The 16,142-nt window shown below is 38.2% G+C and overlaps 1 protein-coding gene across 9 annotated transcripts in view; it reads right to left on the bottom strand.

Moving 5' to 3' along the window:
• mat1a (methionine adenosyltransferase 1A) overlaps positions 1-16,142 on the bottom strand; it is a 63,047-nt gene continuing 46,905 nt past the window's right edge. For 8 of the 9 annotated variants that reach the window (XM_061910089.1, XM_061910090.1, XM_061910092.1 and 5 more), the window contains 4 exons: positions 13,160-13,252; positions 12,901-13,083; positions 10,112-10,245; positions 1-6,373 (listed from right to left, as the gene is read on the bottom strand). In XM_061910089.1, coding sequence (XP_061766073.1) covers positions 6,271-6,373; positions 10,112-10,245; positions 12,901-13,083; positions 13,160-13,252 — 513 coding nt within the window. In that variant the 3' untranslated portion in view covers positions 1-6,270. The remainder of the gene's footprint in view (positions 6,374-10,111; positions 10,246-12,900; positions 13,084-13,159; positions 13,253-16,142) is intronic. The other variant, XR_009808062.1, reaches the window with a different exon arrangement.

Below are 16,142 nucleotides of genomic sequence, written 5' to 3'. Positions count from 1 at the left end.
TTTTGACAATTGACATCTTTAATTTTCAGTTTTTAATTATTTACACTGTCTGCTTACTTTGCCAACAAAAAGATGACAGCATCAAGGACATGGATCAACACAACTCATAAAAGTAATATTCTTCCAAATAAAATAAAAAACTGGCTGTTGATAAAGGCTCAGCACTGAGGAATTAATATACTCTGTAGAATTAAGACGTGGTGAAAAAAAAAAAAAAAAGTCAAAATATGTCATGTCTGTGTGATCATGTTTTGTTTTTTGGGCACAGTTCCATGCCAAGTAAGTGTTTGTTTATAGTTCAAAGTTTCTGCCTTTGTTTTCATTAGTCAAGTTTGTTCTCCGCCATTGTGCGCGCCTTTTGTTTGCTTTTTTTTTTTTTTGTAGTTATAGTGTTAAAATAAAAATATGTACTTACATTCACGCCTTGCCCGCGCCAACTTTCCTTTGCCTTCTGGAAAAAACAAACCCCAAAGTCCACGCCAATCGCTTTGCACCTGGCGAAAACAATCCTCGCCCAAGTCCTAGTCTTGACAGATGGCAAAGGAAAGTTGGCGCGGGCAAGGCGTGAATGTAAGTACATCCATCCATCCATTTTCTACCGCTTATTCCCTTTGGGGTTGCTGGTGCCTATCTCAGCTACAATCAGGCGGAAGGCGGTGTACACCCTGGACAAGTCGCCACCTCATCGCAGGGCCAACACGGATAGACAGACAACATTCACACACTAGGGCCAATTTAGTGTTGCCAATCAACCTATCCCCAGGTGCATGTCTTTGGAAGTGGGAGGAAGCCGGAGTACCCGGAGGGAACCAACGCAGTCACGGGGAGAACATGCAAACTCCACACAGAAAGATCCCGAGCCTGGATTTGAACCCAGGACTGCAGGACCTTTGTATTGTGAGGCAGACGCACTAACCCCTCTGCCACCGTGAAGCCTATGTAAGTAAATCTAGTGTTAAAATAAAAATATGTACTTACATTCACGCCTTGCCCGCGCCAACTTTCCTTTGCCTTCTGGAAAAACAAACCCCAAAGTCCACTCCAATCGCTTAGGACCTGGGGAAAACAATCCTCGCCCAAGTACTAGTCTTGACGGATGGCAAAGGAAAGTTGGCGCGGGCAAGGCGTGAATGTAAGTACATATTTTTATTTTAACACTAATACTCAGTGGTTCTTAACCTGGGTTCGATCCAACCCTAGAGGTTCGGTGAGTCGGCCTCAGGGGTTCGGCGGAGCTAGTTAAGACACACCCGACTCATGCCAACCTTGAGACCTCCGAATTTGGGAGGGGGGTGTATATTGTAGATCCCGGAAGAGTTAGTGCTGCAAGGGATGTGGGTATTTTTTCTGTTGTGTTACGGTGAGGATGTTCTCCCGAAATGTGTTTGTCATTCTTGTTTGGTGTGGGTTCACAGTGTGGTGCGTATTTGTAACAGTGTTTAAGTTGTTTATACAGCCACCCTCAGTGTGACCTGTATGGCTCTTGACCAAGTATGCCTTGCATTCACCTATGTGTGTGTAAAAGCCATATAAATGATGTGAATGCGCCGACACGTTTGTATAGAGGACAATCAGACATTACGACAGGTTGTAGAGGACGCTAATGAAGAATGGTTGCCAAGGGAGATTTTCGGGAGGGGCACTGGAATTCGGGATTCTTTCGGAAAAATCGTGAGGGTTGGCAAGTATTGGACTCATCGTGTAAATAACAACTTCTCCATATCGGCGTATCGTCGATACGGCAACTGCAGAAGTCACACTTATTTGCAGGTGTGTAATTTGTTGTGAGTTCATGCACGGTTCATTTTGTACTCCAGGAAAAAAAACATATACATTTGTCTTGAATTTGAAAAAAAAAAAAAATTAATAATTTTCACAAAAGAAGGGTTGGGTGAATGCGCGTATGAAACTGGTGGGGGTTGGAACCTCCAACAAGTTGCTATGACAACCAAAAAAAAGCAAACAAAAGGCGCGTAGAGCAAACTTGATTAATGAAAACAAAGACTTGCACAAAGGCAGAAACTAAGAAACTATGAAAACTATGAAACTATGAAACTGGTGGGGTTCAGAACCTCAAACAAGGTTAAGAACCACTTCTATAACAACAACAAAAGCAAACAAAAGGTGTGTAGAACAAACTTGACAAATAAAAACAAAGACTTGCACAAAGGCAGAAACTATGAAACTATGAAAACTATGTAACTATGAAACTGGTGGGGTTTGGAACCTCCAACAAGTTGCTATAACAACCAAAAAAAAGCAAACAAAAGGCGCGTAGAGCAAACTTGATTAATGAAAACAAAGACTTGCACAAAGGCAGAAACTAAGAAACTATGAAAACTATGAAACTGGTGGGGTTCGGAACCTCCAACAAGGTTAAGAACCACCGCTATAACAACAAAAAAAGCAAACAAAAGGCGCGTAGAACAAACTTGACTAATGAAAACAAACACTTGCACAAAGGCTGAAACTATGAAAACTATGAAACTGGTGGGGTTCGGAACCTCCAACAAGGTTAAGAACCACTGCTATAACAACAACAAAAGCAAACAAAAGGTGTGTAGAACAAACTTGACAAATAAAAACAAAGACTTGCACAAAGGCAGAAACTAAGAAACTATGAAAACTATGAAACTATGAAACTGGTGGGGTTCGGAACCTCCAACAAGGTTAAGAACCACTGCTATAACAACAAAAAAAGCAAACAAAAGGCGCGTAGAACAAACTTGACAAATGAAAACAAAGACTTGCACAAAGGCTGAAACTATGAAAAATATGAAACTGGTGGGGTTCGGAACCTCCAACAAGGTTAAGAACCACTGCTATAACAACAACAAAAAAAGCAAACAAAAGGCGCGTAGAACAAACTTGATCAATGAAAACAAAGACTTGCACAAAGGCTGAAACTATGAAACCATGAAAACTATGAAACTATGAAACTGGTGGGGTTCGGAACCTCTAACAAGGTTAAGAACCACTGCTATAACAACAACAAAAAAAGCAAACAAAAGGCGCGTAGAACAAACTTGACAAATGAAAACAAAGACTTGCACAAAGGCTGAAACTATGAAACTATGAAAAATATGAAACTGGTGGGGTTCGGAACCTCCAACAAGGTTAAGAACCACTGCTATAACAACAACAAAAAAAGCAAACAAAAGGCGCGTAGAACAAACTTGATCAATGAAAACAAAGACTTGCACAAAGGCTGAAACTATGAAACCATGACAACTATGAAACTATGAAACTGGTGGGATTCGGAACCTCCAACAAGGTTAAGAACCACTGCTATAACAACAACAAAAAAGCAAAACAAAAGGCGCGTAGAACAAACTTGACAAATGAAAACAAAGACTTGCACAAAGGCTGAAACTATGAAAACATGAAAACTATGAAACTATGAAACTGGTGGGGTTCGGAACCTCCAACAAGGTTAAGAACCACTGCTATAACAACAAAAAAAGCAAACAAAAGGCGCGTAGAACAAACTTGACAAATGAAAACAAAGACTTGCACAAAGGAAGAAACTATGAAAACTATGAAACTGGTGGGGTTCGGAACCTCCAACAAGTTGCTATAACAACCAAAAAAAAGCAAACAAAAGGCGTGTAGAGCAAACTTGATTAATGAAAACAAAGACTTGCACAAAGGCAGAAACTAAGAAACTATGAAAACTATGAAACTATGAAACTGGTGGGGTTCGGAACCTCCAACAAGGTTAAGAACCACTGCTATAACAACAACAAAAAAAGCAAACAAAAGGCGCGTAGAACCAACTTGACTAATGAAAACAAAGACTTGCACAAAGGCTGAAACTATGAAACTATGAAAATTATGAAACTGGTGGGGTTCGGAACCTCCAACAAGGTTAAGAACCACTGCTATAACAACAACAAAAAAGGCAAACAAAAGGCATGTAGAACCAACTTGACTAATGAAAACAAAGACTTGCACAAAGGCAGAAACTATGAAACTATGAAACTATGAAAACTATGAAACTATGAAACTGGTGGGGTTCGGAACCTCCAACAAGTTGCTATAACAACCAAAAAAAAGCAAACAAAAGGCGCGTAGAGCAAACTTGATTAATGAAAACAAAGACTTGCACAAAGGCAGAAACTAAGAAACTATGAAAACTATGAAACTATGAAACCATGAAAACTATGAACCTATGAAACTGGTGGGGTTCGGAACCTCCACCAAGGTTAAGAACCACTGCTATAATAACAACAAAAAAAGCAAACAAAAGGCGCGTAGAACAAACTTGTCCAATGAAAACAAAGACTTGCACAAAGGCTGAAACTATGAAAACTATGAAACTATGAAAACTATGAAACTGGTGGGGTTCGGAACCTCCAACAAGGTTAAGAACCACTGCTATAACAACAACAAAAAAAGCAAACAAAAGGCGCGTAGAAGCAACTTGACAAATGAAAACAAAGACTTGCACAAAGGCTGAAACTATGAAAACTATGAAAACATGAAAACTATGAAACTGGTGGGGTTCGGAACCTCCAACAAGGTTAAGAACCACCGCTTTAACAACAACAACAAAAGCAAACAAAAGGCGCGTAGAACAAACTTGACTAATGAAAACAAAGACTTGCACAAAGGCTGAAACTATGAAAACTATGAAACTGGTGGGGTTCGGAACCTCCAACAAGGTTAAGAACCACTGCTATAACAACAACAAAAAAAGCAAACAAAAGGCACGTAGAACAAACTTGACTAATGAAAACAAAGACTTGCACAAAGGCTGAAACTATGAAAACTATGAAACTGGTGGGGTTCGGAACCTCCAACAAGGTTTAGAACCACTGCTATAACAACAAAAAAAGCAAACAAGAGGCGCGGAGAAGAAACTTGACAAATGAAAACAAAGACTTGCACAAAGGCTGAAACTATGAAACTATGAAAACATGAAAACTATGAAACTGGTGGGGTTCGGAACCTCCAACAAGGTTAAGAACCACTGCTATAACAACAACAAAAAAAAGCAAACAAAAAGTGCGTAGAACCAACTTGACAAATGAAAACAAAGACTTGCACAAAGCCTGAAACTATGAAAACATGAAAACTATGAAACTATGAAACTGGTGGGGTTCGGAACCTCCAACAAGGTTAAGAACCACTGCTATAACAACAAAAAAAGCAAACAAAAGGCGCGTAGAACCAACTTGACAAATGAAAACAAAGACTTGCACAAAGGCTGAAACTATGAAAACTATGAAACTATGAAACTGGTGGGGTTTGGAACCTCCAATAAGGTTAAGAACTACTGCTATAACAACAACAAAAGCAAACAAAAGGCGCGTAAAACAAACTTGACAAATGAAAACAAAGACTTGCACAAAGGCAGAAACTATGAAACTATGAAAACTATGTAACTATGACACTATGAAAACTATGAAACTGGTGGGGTTCGGAACCTCCAACAAGGTTAAGAACCACTGCTATAACAACAACAAAAGCAAACAAAAGGCGCGTAAAACAAACTTGACAAATGAAAACAAAGACTTGCACAAAGGCAGAAACTATGAAACTATGAAAACTATGTAACTATGAAACTATGAAAACTATGAAACTGGTGGGGTTCGGAACCTCCAACAAGGTTAAGAACCACTGCTATAACAACAAAAAAAGCAAACAAGAGGCGCGGAGAAGAAACTTGACTAATGAAAACAAAGACTTGCACAAAGGCTGAAACTATGAACTATAAACAAAAACTTACTTGGCATGGAACTGCGTCCAAAAAGCAAAACATGATCACACAGACATGACAAAATACCCGTAGAAACACATGTTCTGACTCTTCTTTTAAATTAACTTGTGCGTTTTTGTTCTGAAGGCCCACAAAGAAAGCGGTTTTGAGTTGAAATAGTCTAAAATCATAAAAGTTGCAGACAAACGGAGGAGGTGTTAAGGCACTGAAGCACAGCAGTTAGGAAAATAAAAGCTATTTTACATTTGGGTTGCTAGTAACATGCTTGTGAGAGCAGACCACCGCACTTATTTATTGACCTGCTTGTTGAACACGGCTTTGGTTAATTATTACAACAACAACAAAACATGTATTGTACATTCATTGAGGTTGTGGTGATTTGTAAATCTACATTTATTTTTAAAAAAGTGGTAGTCGGGGGGTAAAAAGCACCAGGCTAATAGGATGAATGATGTCTCCCATTAGATGTCCTTCACATTATTTATCCTCCTATCCCCTGCATAACTTTGGTTTGATTCATCTTTCTGGCTTATTAAGTTGAAGCGTTCTTACAAAACAAGCTTTTTGGGAATCTCCCAGGAGAACTCTGGCCGGCCAAAGTGACCGTAGGTGGCGGTCTGCTGGTAGATGGGCCTCTTCAGCTGCAGTTCCCTGCAGGCACAAGCGGGGCAGTCTTTAAATAGCAATACTGCAAACGTGGTTAGCAGAACACAACAAGCCCGATAAATCCCAACGGACATCCTCTAATTGTACAAAATAATATATATGAAAAAAAAAGGTTTATTTAGAGCAGGGGTCGAGAACCTTTTTGGCTGAGAGAGCCAAAAAGCCAAATATTTTCAAATGTATTTCCGTAACAGCCATATAATGTTTTTTTTAACACTGAACACAACTACACGCGTGCATTTTTAAGTAAGACCAACATTTCTAGAGTATAATAGGTCGCTTATTCTTTGAAATAACATTGTTATTCTGAAGCTAACTGTAGAGGGGGCGTGGCCCGCGGGCCTGTAGCGAACTGGGGTGTGCCAGGACCGGTCTCGAAATCAGCGACAGGTGCGTAGATGGCCCACCTGAGCCTTGTTATCTAATCACCTGTCGCTCTGTTATAAGCAGCAGCCAGGAGGAGGGTTGGGGTTGGGGCTGGAGCCAGAGCGCGAGCAAGAACGAAAGAGAAAAATAGTGAAGTGAATTATATTTTTATAGCGCTTTTCTCAAGTGACTCAAAGCGCTTTACATAGTGACACCCAATATCTAAGTTACATTTAAACCAGTGTGGGTGGCACTGGGAGCAGGTGGGTAAAGTGTCTTGCCCAAGGACACGGCCACTCTACCGACCGAGCTATACCGCCCCACAATAGCTGGAATAGTGAAGTGAAGTGAATTATATTTATATAGCGCTTTTCTCTAGTGACTCAAAGCGCTTTACATAGTGAAACCCAATATCTAAGTTACATTTAAACCAGTGTGGGTGGCACTGGGAGCAGGTGGGTAAAGTGTCTTGCCCAAGGACACAACGGCAGTGACTAGGATGGCACAAGCGGGAATCGAACCTGCAACCCTCAAGTTGCTGGCACGGCCACTCTACCAACCGAGCTATACCGCCCCACAATTGCTGGAAAGCAACTGAGAGACTTATTGAAAAATAAGACAATACTGTAACCCTGAAACAGGCTCTCATGTCGGTGCTTGGTGGTCTGAAGAACCCCCAGGAGGACCAGCCTCACACTAAACAATAATAAATAAATACCTTCTTAACGCAACTTCTTGAACAGGTGCGGTAGTAAACGGATGGATGGACTTAAAATGAATGAGAATGTTTTATGTTTTGAACATTATTTTTAACACTGTGATTACAAGTGGAATTATTCATGACTTAACGTGTTAAGCAACGTCAGTTCAGATTTATCTGAGAGCCAGATGCAGTCATCAAAAGAGCCACATCTGGCTCTAGAGCCATAGGTTCCCTACCCCTGATTCAGACCTACCCACAGCAAAAATAATATGCAATACAATATGTGTATCAACAATTGGGCTGCTCACTGCTCCCCTCACCTCCCTGGGAGTGAACAAGGGGATGGGTCAAATGCAGAGGACATATTTCACCACACTGTGTGTGTGTGTGTGTGTGTGTGTGTGTGTGTGTGTGTGTGTGTGTGTGTGTGTGTGTGTGTGTGTGTGTGTGTGTGTGTGTGTGTGTGTGTGTGAGACAAATATTGGTACTTTAACTTTAACTTAGTGCATGCATAGTGTAGATCAGGGGTGTCCAAACTTTTTCCACATATTTCCACAGCATGCAAGGACCATTAGGGCTCCCTCAATTGTGGCGAATGTTACATGTCCCGGGGACTTAAAACGGTCTCGGTCATCAAAGTGTAAAAAGCAAGTCATATATATGTGTATGTGTGTGTGTGAAATTGTGTTAGATGTAAATATAAACAGAATACAATGATTTGCAAATCATTTTCAACCCACATTCAGTTGAATATGCTACAAAGACAACATATTTGATGTTCAAACTGATAAAAAAAAATTTGTGTGCAAATAATCATTAACTTTACAATTTGATGCCAGCAACACGTGACAAAGAAGTTGGGAAAAGGTGGCAATAAATACTGATAAAGTTGAGGAATGCTCATCAAACACTTATTTGGAACATCCCACAGGTGTGCAGGCTAATTGGGAACAGGTGGGTGCCATGATTGGGTATAAAAACAGCTTCCCCAAAAAATGCTCAGTCTTTCACAAGAAAGGATGGGGCGAGGTACACCCCTTTGTCCACAACTGTGTGAGCAAATAGTCAAACAGTTTAAGAACAACGTTTCTCAAAGTGCAATTGCAAGAAATTTAGGGATTTCAACATCTACGCTCCATAATATCATCAAAAGGTTCAGAGAATCTCGAGAAATCACTCCAGGTAAGCGGCATGGCCGGAAACCAACATTGAATGACCGTGACCTTCGATCCCTCTGACGGCACTGTATCAAAAACCGACATCAATCTCTAAAGGATATCACCACATGGGCTCAAGAACACTTCAGAAAACCACTGTCACCAAATGCAGTTTGTCGCTACATCTGTAAGTGCAAGTTAAGGCTCTACTGTGCAAAGCAAAAGCCTTTTATCGACAACATCCAGAAACGCCGCCGGCTTCTCTGGGCCCGAGATCATCTAAGATGGACTGATGCAAAGTGGAAAAGTATTCTGTGGTCTGACGAATCCACATTTCAAATTGTTTTTGGAAATATTTGATATCGTGAAGGGGAAGCGAACCATCCAGACTGTTATCGACGCAAAGTTCAAAAGCCAGCATCTGTGATGGTATGGGGGTGCATTGGTGCCCAAGGCATGGGTAACTTACACATCTGTGAAGGCACCATTAATGCTGAAAGGTACATACAGGTTTTGGAGCAACATATGCTGCCATCTAAGCGCTGTCTTTTTCATGGACGCCCCTGCTTATTTCAGCAAGACAATGCCAAGCCACATTCAGCATGTGTCACAACAGGGTGGCTTCGTAAAAAAAAGAGTGCGGGTAATTTCCTGGCCTGCCTGCAGTCCAGACATGTCTCCCATCGAACATGTGTGGCGCATTACGAAGCGTAAAATACGACAGCGAAGACCCCGGACTGTTGAACGACTGAAGCTCTACATAAAACAAGAATGGGAAGGAATTCCACTTTCAAAGCTTCAACAATTAGTTTCCTCAGTTCCCAAACGTTTGTTGAGTATTGTTAAAAGAAAAGGTGATGTAACACAGTGGTGAACATGCCCTTTCCTAACTACTTTGGCACGTGTTGCAGCCATGAAATTCATCAAATATCTTGTCTTTGTAGTGCATTCAACTGAATATGGGTTGAAAAGGATTTGCAAATCATTGTATTCCGTTTATATTTACATCTAACACAATTTCCCAGCTCATATAGAAACAGGGTTTGTAGCTCCGTGCCTGCCTACTTTATGGGTTATAGATAAACCTACGGATAACGGAGACATATATAATAGTCTCCTTTTCAGGTGAGAGAGGATGCTAAAGGCAGTGCCTTTAAGGCACGCCCCCAATATTGTTGTCCGGGTGGAAATCGGAAATATTGCAGTCTACACATATCTCTTATGTTTGACTGCCATCTACTGGTCACACTTATCATTTCACCATGTACTAAATAAAATAGCTTTGAGGTCGGTCACCAAAACCAGAATCAGTACGTACATTAGGCACACCGGGGTATAAGACGCATTGTCGTGTTTTGAGGGGAAAAAAATGATTCTAAGTGCGCTTTATAGTCCGGAAAATATGGTACTCCCACAGCTAAAAGTGTAGAAAACAAGTAATCTTTGTCGGCCTCTAGTGGTAAATATGTGAAAGGCATGTTATGTGACTTAGTTTACCTGACAATGACTCCTGGCCTCAGGTCAAAGTTCTTGTTGACGATGTGGAGAAGCTCCGACTCCGTTTTTTTGGACGAGCCGTAGGTGAACAAGGAGATGGAGAGAGGGTGAGCCACCCCGATGGCGTAAGACACCTGTTAGGACGTCAGCGGGATGAGTCGGAGAAGACTTTATTTATCACTGAAAGACAAGACTCTGCTGACTCAGGTCCAGACTGAACTGGACTCCCAAGGTGGACAGGAAGAAGTCTCACAACAGTCAGGTCAGAGGTCACTCATTCAATAACAGTCGGCCATTTGTCATCAACAAGTCTGACACTTCAACTTCTATCTTGTATGTTTCTGTTTACTGCATGCCTGGGCTTTTAAAGTAATACTACTCCTAGTATTACAACTACTACTATGACTATTAGTACTACTACTACTACTACTAGTACTAGTATTACAACTACTACTATGACTATTAGTACTACAACTACTACTAGTACTAGTATTACAACTACTACTATGACTATTAGTACTACTACTACTAATACTACTAGTATTACAACTACTACTATGACTATTAGTACTACTACTACTAATACTACTAGTTTTACAACTACTACTATGACTATTATTATTACTACTACTACTACTAATACTACTAGTATTACAACTACTACTATGACTATTATTACTACTATTACTACTGCTACTTATATGCGTATTATTATTACTACTAATTATATAACTACTACTACGATACTATGACCATTATTACTACTACTACTCTTATTACTACTACTACTGCTTCTATTATTCCAACTACTACTTGTACTATTACCACTACTACTACTTCTACTGGTTCTACTACCACTTCTACTATTTCTACTACTTCCATTATACTATTACTTCTAATTCTACTACTTCTATTATAATTATTACAACGTTTACTGTTTCCATTACGATTTTTACCATTATTACTAATACTTCTGGCAACCGAACAATTATACGCCCATTTAATAATACCACTATAACATTTGACAACAAAACAATTATACACTTATTTAATAATACCACCTTAACATTTGACACCAAAACAATTATACACCTACCTGAACATTTGACAACAAAACAGTTATACACCTATTTAATAATACAACCATAACATCTGACAAAACAATTATACACCTATTTAATAATACAACCATAACATTTGACAACAAAACAATTATACACCTATTTAATAATACCACCTTAACATTTGACACCAAAACAATTATACAACTACTTTAAAATTTGACAACAAAACAGTTATACACCTGTTTAATAATACCACCTTAACATTTGACAACAAAACAAATATACAACTACTTTAACATTTGACAACAAAACAATTATTCACCTATTTAATAATACCACCTGAACATTTGACAACCAAACAATTATACACCTATTTAATAATACCACCTGAACATTTGACACCAACACAATTATACACCTACCTGAACATTTGACAACAAAACAGTTATACACCTATTTAATACCACCTTAACATTTGACAACAAAACAATTATACACCTATTTAATAATACCACCTTAACATTTGACACCAAAACAATTATACAACTACTTTAAAATTTGACAACAAAACAGTTATACACCTGTTTAATAATACCACCTTAACATTTGACAACAAAACAATTATACACCTGTTTAATAATACCACCTTAACATTTGACAACAAAACAAATATACAACTACTTTAACATTTGACAACAAAACAATTATACACCTACCTTAACATTTGACAACAAAACAATTATACACCTATTTAATAATACCACCTTAACATTTGACAAGTAAACAATTATACACCTATTTAATAATACCACCTGAACATTTGACAACAAAACAGTTATACACCTATTTAATACCACCTTAACATTTGACAACAAAACAATTATACACCTACTTTAACATTTGACAACAAAACAATTATACACCTATTTAATAATACCACCTTAACATTTGACAACAAAACAATTATACACCTACCTTAACATTTGACACCAAAACAATTATACAACTACTTTAAAATTTGACAACAAAACAGTTATACACCTGTTTAATAATACCACCTTAACATTTGACAACAAAACAATTATACACCTGTTTAATAATACCACCTTAACATTTGACAACAAAACAATTATACAACTACTTTAACATTTGACAACAAAACAATTATACACCTACCTTAACATTTGACAACAAAACAATTATACACCTGTTTAATAATACCACCTTAAAATTTGACGACAAAACAATTAGTCACCTACCTTAACATTGGACAACAAAACAAATGTTCCACTATTTAATAATACCACCTTGACATTTGACAACAAAACAATTATACACCTATTTAATAATACCACAAAAACAATTATACACCTACCTTAACATTTGACAACAGAACAATTATACACCTACCTTAACATTTGACAACAAAACAATTATACACCTACCTTAACATTTGACAACAAAACAATTATACACCTGTTTAATAATACCACCTTAACATTTGACAACAAAACAAATATTCCCCTATTTAATAAAACCACAAAAACAATTATACACCTACCTTAACATTTGACAACAAAACAATTATACACCTACCTTGACATTTGACAACAAAACAATTATTCACCTATTTAATAATACCACCTTAACATTTGACAACAAAACAATTATACATCTACCTTAACATTTGACAACAAAACAATTATAGACCTAAAGAAGTCCCACCTGGACCAGGACCCTCCTGCACAGCTTGGCCCTGACCAGAGACTTGGCCACCCAGCGAGCGGCGTAGGCGGCCGAGCGGTCCACTTTGGAGAAGTCTTTGCCCGAGAAAGCTCCGCCCCCGTGAGCGCCCCAGCCTCCGTACGTGTCCACGATGATCTTGCGGCCCGTGACGCCGGCGTCTCCCTAATGGACGACATCAAAATAAGGTCACACTCCATTTAGCTTCCATTTTGTGGTGGTCTGGGCCTGGTGGGGTCACCTGAGGTCCACCGATGACAAAGCGGCCGCTGGGCTGCAGGTGGTAGACGGTCTTATCGTCCAAGTACCTGGCGGGCACCACCGCATTGATCACCTGTTAAAAAACACACAAGTTAATACTTCATGAGGTACACCAACAGCAGAGTTTCCCCTTAATGTAATAATGTAATGTAATAATATATATTTTCTTTTTACTCAAACAAATTAAAGAATGAAAGAAATAACACAAAGTCCGACGCTATTTTTAACTTTTATTACCAATCTTATGATAACAATGGCACCATTCCAACACTTCCCTATTCTCCGCCAATCACCTTTCATGCACTGGCGGTGTGTTTGTAAACATGGGAAAAACCGACATCAAATCCAAACCACACGAACATAAAATATTAATATTAGCAGGTCGTTACAGTTTGAATTGATATATGTATAGCCTATTTTTTCCTATTATTTCTGCACTATTGACAAGTGATGTACCGAACACTTGACCACCGAAAAAATACTTTGATCACAGAAAACCGCGCTTGAAAAAAATCTCAACAAAGTACGTTGTACAAGATATGGCAAAACGATAAAAAAAATACATGTTTGTACTAATTAATAAAAACAGATTTGTTTTAAATGTATGTATAATTTATTTAGCCTTTTTAAAGAAAATCATGGGATCATAAAAAATTATGCAAATTACCCGATGATGTCATTGTGACCACACCCATAACCACACCCCCCTTGGCAGTTTAGGGGAAAACCTGAACACTTTTGACACACAATCCAAACATAAGTTTCGGATGAGCATATAAAATGACCTGAATTTATTAGGTAAATCAACACTATTGATACTCGCATTTATGACGACCTGAATTCATGACTTTTAATCCAAACATACAAACTGACCCGCATATAAGACGACCTGAATTCATTAAGTACACCAACATTATTGACATTAAATTCAAACATAACGTACTGATGCGCATAATAGAGGCCCTGAGTTAATAAGTACACACACAATATTGACATTCAATTCAAATAAAACATTTTATAAGACGACCTGAATTCATTAAATGCACCAACACTATTGATATTTAATCCAAACATGATGTACTGAGTTGCATATAAAACGACCTGAATTAATTAGGTACACCAACAATATATAGAGACTGGCATTAATGACGACCTGAATTCATGACATTTAATCCAAACATACAAACTGACTCGCATATAAGACAAGCTGAATTCATTAGGTACTCAAACACTATCGACATTTAACACAAACATTACGTACAGACCGCATAAAAGACGACATGAATTCATGACTTTTAATCCAAACATTCAAACTGACTTGCATATAAGACAACCTGAATTTATTAGGTATTCAAACATTATTGACATTTAAGACAAACAACACGTACTGACCGCATACAAGACGACCTGAATTCATGACATTTAATCCAAACATTCAAACTGAACAACATACAAGATGACCTGAATTCATTAGGTGCACCTACTGTGCACGTATGGACATTCGCATTTAATCCAAACATACAAACTGACTCGCATATAAGACAAGCTGAATTCGACTCAAACAATATTGACGTTTAACATAAACATTAACATATCATAAATGCACCAACACTATTGACTTTCAATCCAAACATAACGTGCTGAGCCGCATATAAAACGACCAGAATTTATTAGGTACACCAATAATGTATAGACACTCGCATTAATGACGACCTGAATTCATGACATTTAATCCAAACATACAAACTGACCCGCATATAAGACAAGCTGAATTCAATTGGTACTCAAACACTATTGACATGTAATACAAACAATACGTACAGACCGCATAAAAGACGACCTGAATTCATGACATTTAATCCAAACATTCAAACTGACTCACATATAAGACAGGATGAATTAAGTAGGTGTTCGAACACTATTGACATTTAACACAAAAATAACGTACTGACCGCATACAAGACGACCTGAATTCATGACATTTAATCCAAACATACCAACTGACCCACATATAAGACGACCTGAATTCATTAGGTACGCCAACATTATTGACATTCAATACAAACATAAAAGTACTGATGCCCATAAAAGATGCCCCGAGTTGAAAAGATACACCAACAATATTGATATTCGATCCAAACATAACATTCTAATAAGCATATAAGACGACCTGAATTCATTAGGTACACAAACTTATGGACATTCACATTAATGACGACCTTAATTCATCAAGTGCACCAACACTATTGACTTCCGATCCAAACATAACGTGTTTGAGCCGCATATAAAACGACCTGAATTCATTAGGTACACCAACAATATATAGACACTCGCATTAATGACGACCTGAATTCATGACATTTAATCCAAAAATACAAACTGACTCGCATATAAGACAAGCTGAATTCGACTCAAACAATATTGACATTTAACACAAATATAACGTACTGACCGCCTACAAGACGACCTGAATTTATGACATTTAAGCCAAACATACAAACTGGCCGAGCATATAAGACGACCTGAATCCATTAGGTACACCAACCTGTTTACATTGGCATTTATGATGACCTAATTCATGACATTTAATCCAAAGATACAAGCTGACTCGCATATAAGACAAGCTGAATTCATTAGATACTCAAACATTATTGACATTTAACATGACGTACTGACCGCATACAAGACGACCTGAATTCATTAGGTACACCACACTATTGGCATTTATCACTAAAATAACATACTGACCGCATACAAGACGACCTGAATTCATTAGGTACACCAACACTATTGACATTCGATCCACATGTACCATGAATTGATTAACGTGGACCCCGACTTAAACAAGTTGAAAAACGTATTCGGGTGTTAGCATTTAGTGCTCAATTGTATGGAATATGTACTGAACTGTGCAATCTACTAATAAAAGTTTCAATCAATCAATCCATGTAACATATTGACAG

The sequence above is a fragment of the Nerophis ophidion genome, linkage group LG09, assembly GCF_033978795.1.
Source record: "Nerophis ophidion isolate RoL-2023_Sa linkage group LG09, RoL_Noph_v1.0, whole genome shotgun sequence".
Taxonomy (NCBI): domain Eukaryota; kingdom Metazoa; phylum Chordata; class Actinopteri; order Syngnathiformes; family Syngnathidae; genus Nerophis; species Nerophis ophidion.
This window is presented reverse-complemented; position numbering and strand designations above follow the sequence as displayed.